Source organism: Cuculus canorus, chromosome 1, assembly GCF_017976375.1.
Source record: "Cuculus canorus isolate bCucCan1 chromosome 1, bCucCan1.pri, whole genome shotgun sequence".
Taxonomy (NCBI): domain Eukaryota; kingdom Metazoa; phylum Chordata; class Aves; order Cuculiformes; family Cuculidae; genus Cuculus; species Cuculus canorus.
The window spans coordinates 175473711-175490553 of record NC_071401.1 but is presented as its reverse complement, the minus strand read 5'-3'; the positions used below and the strand labels follow the sequence as shown (position 1 = coordinate 175490553).

The window sequence follows — 16843 nt, the reverse complement described above, 5'->3', positions numbered from 1 at the left end:
TCACCAGGATCCTTGACTGATATATCTGAGCATGTTCATAGAACTAGTGATACTACACCGATGCTGGTCCTGCATGGCTTAAATGAGAAAGAATCTCTGTTCTGGCACTAAACTGAGGAGAAAAGCTTTGTTTCCCTTCCATCAACATTAGGCAACAGTGGACTGCCTGGGAAAAGGCTCAACATTTTGTTTGTTCTAAACACTCAGGCAAAAAAAAAAAAACCAGATAGCAAACCCAGTGATTTTCAGTGATTCTGGTGCCAGGTAAAAAGAGCAAAGAGGACAAAAGTCAGATGTAGCCTGGCCTGAGGCTCTAGCTAGTGCTATAAAACCCTCTCCTCCAAGTGCAAAAGGCTAATTGACCTGATCAAGGCAAATGCAGTGCTGATCTGAGTTAATTTATTTTGTGGTATGTTATTGCTAACACCATCTCAGCTGCCAGGGAAAGTGCCAGAAATCCTTTCCTGAATCCAGCTCATTTCTGCTGCTAAGTCCAGTCTTGGACCTTCCCTGCAACTGCTCTGCAGTGTCAGTGATGACACCGAGTCATCTGGGAGTTCGATCTTATATATTTGTATATATTTTATGTTATTATTTTCCTTATTGTTGTTCCATTAAAGCTGTTTTAGTTTTAGTTTCTAACCCAAAAGTCTTCCTCATTTCCCTTTCCCTTCTCCATCGGGGAGGAGGGGGGAACACAACTGTCCCATGTTTACCTGCTGATCAAGCCAGGGGTTGGGGCTAAACCAGGACACCTTTCATCCCTTAGGAATGCTGGGGGTTGCCCTGACTCAGGTGCAGGACCTTGTGCTTGGCCATGTTAAACCTCATGAGGTTCACATGGGCCTACTTCTTGAGCTTCTTGTCGTCCCCCTGGATGGTATCCCATCTGTCATGGGTGTCAAGGTCACCACTCACCTTGGTGTCATCTACAAACTTGCTGAGGATGCACTTGATCCCACTGTATGTCATTGATGAAGAATACTTCACATTTGATACTGGATTATCATTAGAAATATTCATATAGATTGAACAGCCTCTTTGTATACCAGAGCTACTCTATGCTAACAGAACTGCTTCATATTAGTGATGGATTCTAAATTAGTTCAGTTAAGTTGAGGCAAAAAGTTGCATGAATAGTCTTTCTCCTTTTAAAAAAATAAACGGCTTAAATTACGTCATTTTAAATAAGCGAAACAAGACAGAAAATTTCAGTTAAATTAAAACAACCTACAGGTCTATGCCTGGCTAATCTCATATTTGATCAAACAAAACACTCGGATTCACAACTAACTTTTCCTGGTGTCTAGGTATCATCAAACAGATTGTATCATTCTTGATCCTCCTATCCTCCTCTATCAAATGTTGTCTTCATTAGAACTAAATGAGAAGCTACTGTTCAAGTTAACTAAATTATTCTGCAAAGGAAAGGAAAAATAGATTTGTATAAGGAAGAACCCTTGCCTACCATAATGAAAGCATAAACAAGGAATTCACAGGAAAAATATTTTCTCCACTACATCTGTTTATTTCATTAATATTAAAATTAGAGCCTTCTATTAAGTAAGGCAGAGAGGCACGGTCCTTTTACCTCAGACACGACCTCTTCAGCAACAAATACTTCTTCAGCAACAAATACTAATACTCTTACACTTTGATTTTGTACGAATCACTTTCATACCTCTATTGCTCTCAGAACTCTGTTGACACCCAGAACCTCCAAAATACCCATGAATTCCATAATTAGGTAAATACAGAAAGTGTTTAGTTTTTTAGTTTTTTTAACATGTACCTATTGAAGGCAAGAGCTCAGATAATAGTCTCGTTTATAAAATATCAAGTGAACTTTGTCTGAATTTATTCCTTCCCCTTATATCCCTCATCTTTGAATTTCTCCTTTTATCCCCATCTAAGTCTTGCGGGACAACTGGAAAGACAAAAGAAACATGGAAAATTCCTTAAATACGCACTGTATTTCTCTCTATAATGATTCAACTAATAATGATTCAGAAAGAACAAAAAGAAAGTCAGTAAACTTTGAATTGCTCAATCTGCAAGTGAAATTTGCATCCTATCTTCTGAAAAGCTACTACTTATCAATGCCAGTTCTCATCATTTGGAAGCCATTTGGAACTAGGTGGTTTAATTATCGATTAAAATTATCTCTTCCAGCAACACTGCAATACATCCAGAGACCGTCTTCAGGAAGCTGGTCTTGACATAGAGAACTCTGAAGGAAGAGGCTGGAAACAGTCGTCGTACCTGTCACAGCTCAATGGTGATAGCTCATCCTCAATGAAAAGAGTGGAAGTCTGTTCTGCGCGCTATGGGCAGAGGCTGTAGTCCACAGGTGATTATCATTTCTACATTACTTTAGAGATGGCTACAATAGCATGCTTTGGCACATGGAGCCTGGTTTATTTTCACTCAGTTTCAGGACATGAGAGATTATTAGTAATATGCTGCAGTCAAGGTACAAAAGCACTCTGAATGAGATTGATTTACTCTAGTAGGAAGACACAATTTTGTGCTATCCTAAATGAAAGTTTATGGTTTAATCACAACTTGACTCTAAGGTTCTGCTTGTTCAGAAGAAAGAGCTATAGAATCCATTAGTCCTTTGACACTGTCACTACAAGTCCTCAGAAATCTGACTTTTTGAAGAAGCAATGCTAAGGCAATAGATATGTTACTAATGTGGAGCATTATTTGCCTAAAAAGATGGGGGTGAACATCTGGGCTAAAAGTAGACAGCTCTGGCTGTGATAACCAATGGCAGTTTAAGGGCTGGTATCAGGAAAGCACTTTGGTCCTCCCGCAGCTTCCTGCTTGGTTGGCAGATGCTCATCGTATTTGAGGGGCAGTAAGTCATTGTATGTGTTCATTGTTAGCGACGTGCTTTCAGTCAGATACTTAACCTTATTGAGGTCAGGAGAGATAAGCCTTCCCTCTCACCTGCCACTACAGTGGGTAACATGGGGACAACGCAGTTGTGCAGTTGCTGTTGCTGCACTGAAGGCTGGCCTGAAAGGTTTTATGCTGGCCTCACACAATTGGATTCTAATGCACTCCACAAAAGCTTATGCCTTGCAGGCATGTGTAGTTCTGGAAATGCGGAGTGGGAAGAACGTGACCACCCACAGTTCTCTGCAGCTGTTACCCTTAGTTTTGATCTGTGAGACAGCTAGAACAGATGCAATAGGGCCCTGAGTAAGGGAATAGCTGCTCACCACCTTAAAATGATGGAGGATCTAGGTTCAAAGGTACCCACAAAAAGACACAGTATTCAGCTATGCCTTAGAGTGCTGCTTGCAACCTTGTGTGGCATGGTTTCAGGCAATGGAAAGAAGACAAGGGAGGGCAAAACTCACCCCAGGTTATCTGAGCTGCATGGGGAATATCTAATTTCAGGCATCTTGCAGGGGCAATGAGTGACCTCATGCCCAGCTACAGACTTTTTGCCAGCTGGTTGATACCTCTGCTTTACTGAAAACCTATTTTAAGAGCATGGCTTGACTGGCACCAGAGCACTCAACACCTCGCAGAACTCAGCTCTTTCTGTATTAAAAATATCATTCAGCTATTTGGTAGTTGCTAGAAACAGCAATGGGAAGTCTAGGACTCGGTCTAAGGGAGACGACGTGGCAGTAGGACAGGCCAGCTGCTAGAATCGTGGACTACATGGAGCTGCTGATGTGGCATCTGGGCAGCCCCTCCTGCCAATGTGACCAACCAGGGTGCTGTGTGGTTTTGGAGCTGGACAACAGTGCCAGCTCCCTACTCACAGCCCTCAGGGGGCTTGCATTGCAGTGGGAAGGGAGGAATAGCTGAGCTGCATTGGCTTTCCACAGCTTTCCAAGGAGAGGACTGGAATTGTAGATTGATGGTGTCAGCACTATCCATTAAATATTCAGTAGAGGAGACTTTAAAAATCTTTATTAAAGCTGTACCTACTGAATTCATGAGGCTATGATAATGTAAAGAAGCAGCAAATAAGCCAATGGTTCTTTGGTTTTACCAAAGCTTACTCATAATCACAGTTACAAGTGTGAGCACTTTGAAGAAGTCAGTGAGATACAGCCAGTTAATAGTCACAGTAAATATCTGCTGTTTAGATCAACACTCAGCTTTCCTAATCGTCTGGCAGGATTACTCTGATCCCACAAATCCCCACACTCTTGCTGCAGGACAGCAGCCCTGTGAAAGGTAGGCTACAGGATTTATTTTTATTTAGGACTTCCATCCAGATTTTAAGTGCATGGTGAGTTTGAGCTGCAGTGTCACTGCCTGCACTGTGAACAGCAGCAGGTTGCACCTGCTCAGCCATAGCTGCTAAGCAGATGTGTACATCTACCTCACAGCCACAGAAACAGCCTGTTTTCTTTTTCAGTCCCATTTGGAATTGACCATCAGTGCTCTTGTGTAAACACCAAAATCTGCGTCAATTAACCTCATGTATGAAAACAGAGCATAGTGTCTGTCCAGAGCTATAACTGATGTATACAACTTTCTGCCGGAGTAATTGCCTCTCCATTTTCCATTCTGCCTCAGCAACATTTCAATCCTTTGGCTCTGGGTTACTAATCGCATCCTTGCACAGCATGGAGGACACCTACCATCAGATCATGCATCTTAGTTGAATCTTTTCAATAAAAAAATCTTTGAGAAGGAGCGTGTGTAAAGCCTTTCCCTCACCGACAGATAACCCAACTCTTAACAGTGTTTTTAGGAAAGACAATCACAGTTTTTCCAACATACCTTTTTCCATCAAACATCTGGATTTTGTTTTAATGCATGTATACAGATAAAAGAGGGAGAGAGATCTATGAGTGAACACTGACCTGCTTGATAACAGAAGCCATTTTTAAATTTACACAGATAAATGTACAAATAAAAGGCCCAAAATCCTGGCCATCTTTCTCTCCTAAGTACTTACTGTCCTCTGCCAAAGAAAAGAATTTCCATCTTCCAATTCCCTGAATATCTAAATTAAAATCTCCAGCAGTTTTCTAATTCCACATACTTTTCGCACATCACAGCAACATTGTTTACTGATCTAATCTGTTTTTTAGGATAGCTTGCTTTCAAACAATTAGCTACATCAGGATTTCTCCATAACAAATCAATTGTTGACAGCTTTGGCTCAGCCAGATATAAGCTTGAGCATGATGACATTTCTCTCAAAAGAAATCACAAAAAAATGCCAAGTGGCTGTTACAGTAAGACTTTAAAAAATAAATTACAGTTGTCATACCTTGTAGCGCTTTGATTCTGATTTTGTTCATGCTTTACCCTTTCAGTATATTCCCCAAAGACAGAATAAGCAGAGATGCTTCAATTACTCTTCTTCGGTAAGCTGTAATTCCTTGCAAAACTCCTTTGAAGTTAGTACTAATCAATGTGAGGAAGACTGGCAAAGTCCAGCCTAGTTTCAATGTAAGTAAGCTGAAAACAAAAGGGAAGGGCAAATATACAAAAAAAGGAAATAACAAATATAACAGTATGCTCAATAACTCAGTTACAATAACACAACGCTTCATGAAATCTATATTGTATGACCAGTCCAGGCAGGCTCATTAACTTGTACAGTGATACGTTTGGGCAAGGAAGGAAGTGGTACATACAAGACAAGGGATAAGTAAATAAAAAAGCTGTACTTTCTGAATTCTCAGTGCATATTGTCTTCTATATTTTTCATGAATTTATCCAAATACTGTATTTCCTCTTTTAAGAAAAAATCAGGAAAGAAATTTTATAAGGCTACTGGAACCATGTGGCACTGGAAGGACTCATTTAAATATTTCCCTTATTTGTGAAGCTCCTTCTAAAGAGAAGCCATCCATCCCGAAGATGAAGGAGGAGCTCTGATCATGGTGGCAGGCTTGTTCACCATCTGTGATACCAAGCATAGAGTGAATAGTGAACGTTAAGGCAACTGCTCATAATCAATCCAGCTATTGCAGCTTAATGAGTTATTGCTGATTAGCCGGAGCTCTTGTTCCTTGACTAAGGGAAAGTAACTTGTTAACTTTTACCTGTTTTCATTATGTGTCAATATTTATGAACAAATGCAACCACTTTACTTTTCATGAGTAAATGCATGACTAAGTTTTGAATAAAATTAATACAACGCACCCCCCTCCATAAGCATCTCACATAAACATTTGCCTAGTGTTGCTAGGCATCCTGGCGGCAAATCTGATCTTTTTCTTCTGGTCACTCCAAGAAAAACTCATGACTTTTTTCTCCCCTAGTGATTTTACTGTAAAGATTTTACGAGCCTGTGAAAGGAATTGCAGGAAGCCTACGCATATTTCTCAGTAGCCATCTGAGTTTGCTTCTGTACTCACTGCAGAAAAGCCAAGTTATAAGCGCAACTGGGAGTGTTTTATAGGGGTCAGCCTCTGAAGAGTCAGCTGCATGCAGTGAAAGCACCTCTAAATACGTATGAGAAATTGCTGTGTATGGACAAGAGAGTAAAAGCCAAGGCTAAGCCTGCATCAAAGATATTCATATTAATGCGACGCTGTTTGTTTTTCCCCAGAAAAGATAGCAGTTGCATGGCCCTGCACTAAAAAAGAGATGAGACGCAGTTAAATGACTGACAATAGATAATTTTTTTAAAACATTTTCTCTCTTTTTATTTGTTTTTTTTTTTTTTTCCTGGTGGTTGCTACAGGCAAAGGAGGTATTCAGAAAAGTACTGCACGATACAAACACAGGCAGCAAACTAAGTTGATGGCATGAAAGGTGTGTCTGAGAACACAGAGTTGACAGAATCAGAGTCGGATTTTGTTCGAGTAGTTTTTAAGATACTCTCAGCAACGACATTGTCATTGGGAAACAGTTTTACCTTCCCATTCTGACTGTGTTTTGGTTCATGCACGGGTTCCAGGAAAACCACCCTTTTACCAGTGCTAGCCTTTTTCTCATCAGCTGGCAGCTCCTGTGGAGGTGGAGAATTCAGTATGGATGGGTGGGCACTGCTTTGGTTCAGCTTCCTCTTCCTCCTTTTTGCCTTACATTGACATGGACAGGGGGTCAGATAAAGATACAGCAGTACTAAAACAATACTGGCTACGCAGGCAGCAAGGGTGGTAAAAGCTGTATTAAACGCTTCATGAGCATGGGACCTGTTCACTGTGAAATTGCTAACATTTATTCTAACCTCTATGGTTTCATTTAATAGTCTTTTCTTATTTATTGCGATGCAGGAATACAGCCCCGAGTCTTCTAGCTGGGCATCTGTTATCTCCAGGCTGCCATTACGAAACACTCTAAAATTGTCGGTCTCCCTCTCTGGCTCCAGCAATCTATTATCTGGACGAACCCAAACAAAGTGTGTGCCTGCATCGCTGATTCTGCTGTCACAGTGTACAATCAGCCTGTCACCAACCTGGGCATCGTGAATAAACCCAAAGGCTTGGAAAGAGCTGTTGACAGTGCTTTCAGAGCAATTCAGAAAGTTGTCATGCAGTAAAGGCAGTTTATTGTAACCTCTTGGGTCTGATCGCAATGAACAAGTGTACTCATTTTTGAAGTCTACCACTGAGCTGAAGTGCCTTTGGTACCAGAAGATTAGCATGGAGTGCAGCATACAGTCACAATAAAATGGGTTGCCATGAAGATAAATTCCACTAAGATATTTGGCCGGCACTGAACTCAGTCGCTGAATAGGCATCAACTGGATGTGATTAAAGGAAATGTCCAGCAACACAAGGTCTGTCAGTTTAAGTTTTCCAGTATACAAGTCCAACGGGAAATACGAGATCAAGTTATAACTTAAGTACAGTTTCTGCAATTTGTACAGTCCTCCAAAGGCTGAAGAGTCTATCTGTGTTATCTGATTGTTGTACAGCAAAAGAACCTCCAGTGCCCTTAGCTCCTGAAACACAGGGCTTCCCAGTGTCTTCAGGCTGTTGGATGACAAGTCTAGGTACTTCAGATTTGGGGTTGTGGAAAAACTTCCAGTGTTAATACTGCTAATGCTATTATGATTGATTATTAAAGTGTTCAGTTTCTCAAACAGTGCTGGAACCCATTCAGGCTCCAAAACCCCGATTCTGTTATAACTCAGATCCAGCCTTTTCATACATTTATGAAGATTTCCTGGCACCCGAGAGAGGTTCTTATTGGTGCAGCTTACAATATCACTGGCACAGATGCAGGCTGTGGGACACATTCCCGGGGCGCTGCCACAAACGCTCACTGTAAATACCAAGAGGCATGCCAGTCCTTTGCAGTTCACTCTAAAAACTCCAAGTTGAGTAGAAATTGTCTGCCAGTTTAAAGACATTGTCACTGTCTCTTAGCTGTGTCGCAGTGTTCCTTGCCACCGATTACACGTACAGTCAGCTTTGCACTAATTGCTGTCAAGAGAGGGATACAGAGGTACAGTATGTTAACATTTACAATTCACACCCAGTCTGATTTCTTATGCAAGCATTCTGAAAGATACAGGAAATTAATCCTTAATGTTTCACATGGTTAATTATAAAATCTAGCTCTTCTTAGGTGATGCAAGCTTAACACTGCTTTTATGTAAACATGAAACTCTGCACTCATGTAAATAGTCACACCACAGATATGGTACTTTTCTCTTCAAAAACAACGCAACTGTACTTCAGTCTTGGATCAAGGGATGTCAATTTCTGACAGTTCATAACAAAATAAAGCAGGAATGTTTCTCTGTGGAACATGACTGGGCAATGGCATCCCCTACCTGTTTCCAGACCAATCCAGACAGAAAAATCCTCATACAGGAAAAAAAAAGCAGGCTATTTTCTTGTCTAGTGGGGAGCAGTTGCAATATGTGTTTCTTTCCAATCAGAAAACATCACACATTCTAAAGCAAAGAATTTCCTCAGACTATTGAACTTTAAATGTCAAATTTCTTTCTATCCCCCCCCTTTTTTTTTATGAAATTCAGTAACTGTTCAGGTAGCAACAGTCTATTTTTAAAATCATTAAAGATGTCCAATTAGAATATTTTGTATTCTGCTACTTCTACCTTTCCCAAAATAACTGTTGAGGAGGATATTTTCCATGCCTAGTGCCTACCTCAGGCACAAATTTTGGGAACTTTCAGTAAGAATGAGTCAGCCATTTCTCAAAAGGAAGAAAATGTTGCTCAAATAGTAAAAAAACCCAACCATACTCTTTTTCTGAAACTATTTTAATGTAACTATAGTTTGAAGCAGGGACGTAACACTTAGCAGGGTAGTGATTCCCTAGGGTGTCCAAAGGACATGGCTTTTGCCACCTCCTAAGAAAATGTACACATACTTAGCAACATAACGAAATTTCTATTCACTCTTGCTCTCCCTGGATAGCTGTTAAGAGTTTGTCAGTAAATTCCCAAGTGAATCTACATGCATTGATTATCCCCACTCCTTCACAGCTAGTATTCAGCTCCCGCATATTAACCTCATACTCATTTCTCCAATCTCACCCACCCGTTGGTTCAGTATCTGAGCAGGACAAACCTCACAAAGTCCACACAGCGCTGCTGATAGCGGCTGTGGCCAGGAGCTGAGAGACTGCCTGTGGGCAGCAGGGAGGAGGAGAACAAAACCTCAGGTGCAAAGAAACAGAATAAAAGTAGAAGCAGTAGTCACTGATGAGGCAAGAATGATGAAGAAAGGATGAGTCTTGAGTATAAAAACAGTTGAATTAATACCTAAAGGGTGGAGGGCAGCAGGGCAGAGAAGCAGCCAAAGGAGGGGAGAGAGGGAAAAGTAGGCTAAGAGACACATAGTGAAGGAAGGGCAAAAGCAAGGGAGGAAGATGCTAATGGGTATTATCTTAAGAAGTAACTGAGAAGGTAGTTTGAGGATGCAGAAGTCAGTTAAGGCACACAACACAGGAAAAGCAGATGGGAAGGGTGTAAAGAAAAAGAAGAGGGTTAAGCAGAAGAAAGGCAAGAGTTTCAGGAGGTGAGCCTTAGAACACACTTCTCTGGAGAATGTGCATCTGCTACTTATGAATCTAAGACAATTAATTAATATATGTGAAGTGAACTAATTTCCACTCCCCTCAGTTCCTTATTTCCCTCCTCCCTAACCCTCTGCCAATCTGGCAGGCTGCTGATCTTCTGCTGAGAAATCCTCTACTCTTAAGTCAAGTGGTAGAGGATGTGCTGTAAATCTAAAGAGATGAACCTTCTAATGATCCATTAAAAGAAGAACTATGAGGGCAGCACGATGGGATAATTCACCTTACAAAAGAATTTATATATACATTGGCTTTAAATGCTTGCATTCCCAAAAACTACATCAAAAGAATGGCAAGACTGCTAAGTTAAATGCTCAAAAATTGAAGTGTCAGAATTAACATTTTCTGTGCCATTTTAGATTTTATATACAGTCCTTAGTTACACAATTGTTTAGGTTGTTTGTTTTTTTTTTTTTTAACTCCGAACCTTTCCTTGCCTTGTGCACAGGATTTAAGGAAGAACAGTGAAAATAAAGGGTAATTGCATCAAGAACTCAGTAAATGTCTATACTTGAGAATGGGAGCATATCCTAGCCTCCACCACAGAACTCCCGTGAGATCAGACAAATTACATGAACTGGTGATTGTTAGAAAATAAAGACTATATCACAGTCACTAGCTTGACGCTTAGAAAAATAAGGAACCTCCATGTATTAAGTTTGGGAAGCAATGGTCTCAATAAGTGCTGAGATGCTATGACTCTAAGTGGCATTTCTGACTATAAAGGCTTCTCCTTGGTTCCCTGTCTATAAAAGGGATATAGCCACATGATCTTAACTATATGAATACTGTAAAAATAAATGAACTTGTTAAAACAAAAGCTTAATATCAACATTCATAAAGTTTTCTAGGCTTTTAAGATCCTACTGAAGTATCTAACTGCATGGGGTTTTCAATGGGAAGCTGGGAACCCAGAGGAATTTTTTAACCAGTCCTAAACACCTAACTTAGTTTGTTTTGCTAGCTAGCTAGTCTTTCATGGCAACGATTTACAGATGCAAGTTCTTCTAGAAAGTGAGACCTATGAAAGCATTATAGAAATGACCATCAGGAAATAATCCTATACATCAGTGAGGGTTTGTTTGGCATGCACTACATAAGGCACAATGGAGACACAGTGACAGATGAGGGTTACAGCACCTCTGCTATGAGCACAGGCTGTGAGAGTTGGGGTTGTTCAGCTTGGACAAGAGAAGGCTCCAGAGAGAACTTATAGTGACCTTCCAGTACTTGAAGGGGTCCTACCAGAAGCTGTGAGCAACTTCTTATAGCCTTGAGCAGCTTGATCTGGTAGGAGGCAGGGGTGTTGGAACTGGATGACTTTTAACATCCCTTCCAACCCAAACCACTCTATGATTCTATGAAAAAAGAATTTAATAACTGCTTATTTAGTTAGCATACTGCATGAAGCAAGGTACCTGAAAACTGTACACCATAAAACCACGGGCATGACAACTGAATTATAATGGGAGACAAATTGCTGTTGCATAGATTGCTTTGTCTTTTCCACTAATATTTGAATGCCTGATTTTGCACCCTTGGCAGCCTATTTGTTAATGTAACTGCACTTGCAACAAGATGAACGGCACTTTCAAAAATCAGCTCCTATGCTGAATATAGCTGTGATCCTGGAGATACTCCAAATGGGACATACGATGTCAATGCTCAGTTTTGGAAGAGTTATGAAGTTTAATACACTAAATAGCCTTGCTTATTTGTTTCTGTCCATACCTGCAATTGACTCATCAGATATTCTGAGCTAGTCTGCAAACAGATTACAAGGGCAGATCAGTGGCTAGTGTAAATCAGCATAACATCTTTGAGTTCTAAGGAGCAAAAACACACTGCAAGGGCTGCAAACTGTGTTGTTTGTTCCCAAAGCTTGTTGAAGTTGCTAAATGAGTCCTATTTCAGATAACTTCAGATAGCTTGCCTTATGTGCCAAGGAAAATCCCAACTGCTGATGTGGGCCACATAAAGCTATTTTGAGAATACCCTAACATGCAGAAACCTTCCTTGCCGTGTCCAACTCACAGTGCAGTTCCCAAGAAATCTTTACCCTTTTGCAGAGTAGGACTGTTGAGCTGCAACCTGCCCCTCAACCTGTGTTCCCCAAAACTTCTGCATAAATTACACAGGACGGTCTGCAAAGCCAAGCACAGTCAACACAAACATTTACTACCTATGTGATCATTTGAACTTCTTCAAAATGACTACATAAATATTCCTGGGTTAGTAATGTATATGTCCTAAGTGGCAAGGAAGAACAAAATGTACAATTGGCCCTATAATAAAAGGCAGCATTTAGTTTCAACCCAATAACATTACTTCGGGTCTTAGAAACATGATTTTACAAATATTCAATATTATGTATTTCCTCAGGAGAGATCTTGCTATTAAATACTATCACCTACCATGTGCCAACAGACTCTGGCTAAGTACTTCACCATTATTTCTGAATGAGCTGGGTAAATAGCTTTTTTGATTTATAGTGAAGTGAAGGGCATGGTTGGGAGTTTTGTACTTGAATTCTTTTCAAAGACATAATTTCTTTGTGGAGCTAAAGTGTGATATTTTAAGTTTACTGCCAAAAACACAGTACTCTGAGATGAATCATCTGTGCAGTAATGGCACACATGCTTCTTAACTGTGTGAGAAGAAATGCAGGACATACCTCCCCATATCACAGGGAATATCGTCTGTCGTCAGGAACAGCTCAATTGACTCCTAGAGAAGTTGACGATTTGGCTCTTGGTTTTGATCTTGCCAATGTGTTTGCTTGTTGAGGTTTATTTGAATTGTTTAGGTTTTTTTGTTGTTGTTTTTTTCTTTTTACATAATGAGCACACAGAGCTGCTTATGGAAAAGGACAGTCATAAACATCCTCACTATTAGCTGTCACTGCAAGATCAACTAATGTCCTAAACACTCATTTCCACTTTCTCTGGGCTCTCCCTCCCACTAATACTACATTAATATTCTCTATACCAGCTTTCTCTTCTTCTGTAAGTACTTTCAAGCTTATTCCTGTTTCTTCCAGGGAAACCTGTACACCAAGCTTCTTTCCTAGGAGTTCATTTGAGCCTTTGCTAAAAAAAACCCCTTATGCAGCAGATCTCTTAAATTAAGCAGTGAATTGGACTGGAGATCACAAGTCACTGAATACTTTTGCAAACGCTACCATAAGTCTTTTCAATATTAAACAAACCGGAGTGATAAATGCTTTACAGTAGGAATAACATCTTCCTGCATACGGTGGTGATGCAAATAGTCCCACATCTGTCTAGCAGTTTCTGCACAGTAAAAATGCAAATATTCGCACACAGCCCCCTGCACTACCGCAGCAATATACTGTTGAGTCTCTAGAGAGCTCAAACACTAGAAAATATTAAAGATCTTGGTCCACCCTCCAGAAGGTCCACACCATTTCTACATCTCCTAGCTCTTTCCCTTGTACCACGTCTCCTGCGATTGTCTCCTCTGTCCCCCAGTTAGTCACTAAGTCACCCACTTGAACCCCCTCATTGACTTCCAATGCCCACACAGCTCCCTCCTAATCTTCAGTCTACATATCAGATTAATCAGGGCTGTGTTAGTTAAATATAATAATACATGAAATTAAACAGTGATAGCTCACGTGTTTCCTCACAGCTCTTTTTCATTTTTGGTATGACATTTGACAAAGCTTTTTGCATAAACTTGGGAAAAAGTGACTGCTAGAATAAGGTTTTATTAATTTATAACAACATTATCCAAGTACAACTATTTATGCTTTAACTTTATGAATTCTGCTTAAGCACATGACACAGCCATTAATTACAAACAAAACTAATGGCATCCTACATAATTAATCTTTTAAAATGTTACAATTACAAGGAAGATCTACATAAAATTCTGTTCCTTTGAGGTGGGTGGAAAATGGGATGCTGTCAGAGGAAGCATCCCTGTAGTGGCCACATCACTCCAGCCTCCACTCTGCTTTTATCACTCCTGAATGAGAAAGGCGTCCTCTGCGTCAAACCTGGCTGACAGCTGTGCTCAGCACTTCTGACTGAGCAGATGTGGATTACCCAGCCATCGTGATCCATGAGACTTAGTGACATGATGGATCAGACAGCAGAGATTGTTGGTGAGCTACAGCTAAGTGATACATCGGACTGAATTCCTGAACTGGGCTAAGCTGTGCTTGGTGCAGGACCTAACAGTGATGAAAAAATGGCTTTACATCACCTTTGCAGCAATCTGATCCTGAGGTCAGTCTGGCGAACGGAGCGGTCTCTCTTGCCAGCACCTCGTCAGACCTCAATACAGCTGAATTAGAAATGAATTTATCCTAGTAACCTTACCCAGGTGAAACTACAGTCTTCCGCACATCCCTCATTAAACATTGAATTTCTCTGAAGATGGATCTCTTTTTTTCACCCATGACAACTCACTTGGCGTAAAGAAAGCTGAGACACAGATGAGCAACTACGTGACGTACCACAGAGCCTGAGTCGGACTAATCATCAGCAGCCTGTTTATGGCAGTAGCAGCTACACGAAGTCAATACTCTAGCTCTTATCCCTCTTCAGAAAGTTTTAAGGGAAACATGCATCCGTGAAACAACAAACGCATTTGTTTTGCTATGTCACTTTGTTAATGGGGCTGCACCCCAGCTTAAACCTTGTAGATGACTTCAGTTGCTAAGGAGATCAGCAAATAATTAAGGAAAAATGGAACGATAAGCGGCAGTGCCTGTTACAGTATCAGTAACCAGTCTCCAAGCAATGCCAGAGCTTACGAAAGTTTAGTTGCCCAGCGTAGGATCCTCACCGCCTCCAAAAGCTTCTCTGACGGGAAGAACTCAGAGAAACCCCCTTGCCTACGCGGGAGGGGGGGCTCCTGCCAGCCTCCCGATGGCGACAGCACGCCGCAGCCCCCGATCGCTGCCGACGGTCGGGGAGGGCAACGCTTCGGCGAGCCGGGAGGGTTAAAGCGGCATCGCACCGGGGGCACCTGCGGCAGAGGCATCCCGCGGGCGTCGCACCCCGGGAGCGGCACCGGGGGGGCTCCCGCGGGCATCGCACCCCGGGAGCGGCACTGGGGGGGGGGGGGCGCCCGCGGGCATCGCACCCCGGGAGCGGCACTGAGGGGGGGCTCCCGCGGGCATCGCACCCCGGGAGCGGCACTGGGGGGGCTCCCGCGGGCACCGCTCCGGACTCGTGCCTCGCCCACGCCCGCCCCGAGGGATCTCTGACCGCTTTCCCAGGGCGGATTCGGCTGCAGCCGCGCCGTTCCGCGGCGGAGGTATGGACCGCGGGCTCCGGCCGTCGCTGGCCGCCCCTCCGCCCCCCGCCGCCCCCCGGTTGCCGGGGCGATGTCCGCTCCGGGCGGCGTTACCTGGGGCTCCCGGCGGCCGCTTCATGTCCGGGGAGAGCGATGCCGGCCCCGCCGCCGCCAGCCCCAGCTCCGCATGCTCCGGCTAGAGCGGCTCCGCTGCGCTCCCCCGCGGGCGAAGGCGGCGCTGGACCCGCTGCCCCCGGGATGGAGCGGAGCCTCCGGGCCCGGAGCCCGCGGCCGGGAAGAGGGCAGGCAGGAGACTCCCGACCTCGGCAGCGCCGGGGTTTTTATCCCCTGTCCCTCCGCCCTCCCGGCAGCGACAGACCCACCGCCGCTCTCCCTCCCGGCGCTGCCGCCGCCGCGGCGGGACGGAGCCGTCGGAGCCCGGGGGAGGAGCGCTTCACCTGCCCCGCTCCGCCCCTCGGCTCCCGCGGCTCCGCTCCTGCCGAAGCTCTCCCCCGCCCGGTGTGAGGCGTCCCCGGGCCCGTCCGGCAGCTCTCCGGGCCCGCGGCGGGTTCGGTGGCCGCTAAACGCACCGGGAATCCCCGTGCGCGGAGATGGAGCCGCGGGGCGTTCGTGAGGGGCAGCGGAGCTGACGAGGCGGTGTGTTGGCTCCGCAAAACGGTCCTCCAGCGAATGAAATGATCAGAGGCTCCGTAGTAAACTGGGCTTTGATGGGAACGACAGAGTCTATCAAATGATACAAGCGGGTTATCTATAATTAATTGTCGTATCGGCTTGTTTTGAGGCTGGGATGTGTGGGAGAGCAGCGACCGGGTCAGAAAGAGGCAGAGCTGCAGCTGGAAGGACACCCTTCCCTCTGTTATACACTGGATTTTAACCTCTCCCGGTGAAGTTTCTCACTACATTATTCTACCTTGTTTTAGGCTACCCTGCATTTAGGGACTGAAACTGAACAGGGGCTAGTTTAGCAAATAACAGAGATTTTGGATTTATTTTCAACCAGGCATACAGTTTATAGAATAATTCTCAGCGAACAGGCTTGTGTATTAAAGCTACTAGCAAATCACCTTTTTTCCCCCCAAGGGTACATAGCGAAGTGCTTTTTAACATGAGGGTTTGTGGCTATATATAACACTCAAGGGTTCCTTCTGGTCCTAAAATACATGCTGCAGGCAAACTAAAATTCTTTGGTGTGGTACAAAGTATCTATTAAAAATGTGGTTCAATACAGATTGAAGCCCAGTGAGCCATAGGTGACACTGCTATTAATTCTGAAGACTTTTGGAGCACTGCCTTATCATAAAAATCTAGCTTCTTATCAGTCATTCTTATTTTGTGATGAATTTTTGCATTTCTGTGCATTTGGATGATACATAGGTGAAATAATTTTAATCTCCAGGTTGTTGATTCAACACTGATTGATTTCAGACACTCAATTGGAATATTCATTTGTTTAAAGAAGCTTGTCTTCATTTAGACTAAACTACTAAACTTTCCCAGTTGCCTTGATCTACCAAATTATTGGGTGAAATTTAAGCTGATTGCATTGCCAATATAGTCTGAA

General features: G+C 43.0%; 1 protein-coding gene across 1 annotated transcript; it reads right to left on the bottom strand.

Moving 5' to 3' along the window:
• Positions 1-6640: 6640 nt before the first annotated feature.
• On the bottom strand, positions 6641-15685 carry AMIGO2 (adhesion molecule with Ig like domain 2). Its single transcript, XM_054083769.1, has 2 exons — positions 15376-15685; positions 6641-8369 (listed from the first exon to the last, which is right to left on the bottom strand). Exon 2 carries the CDS (start codon positions 8294-8296, stop codon positions 6731-6733), a length of 1566 nt encoding a protein of 521 aa, XP_053939744.1. The 5' UTR covers positions 8297-8369; positions 15376-15685; the 3' UTR covers positions 6641-6730.
• Positions 15686-16843: the final 1158 nt, after the last annotated feature.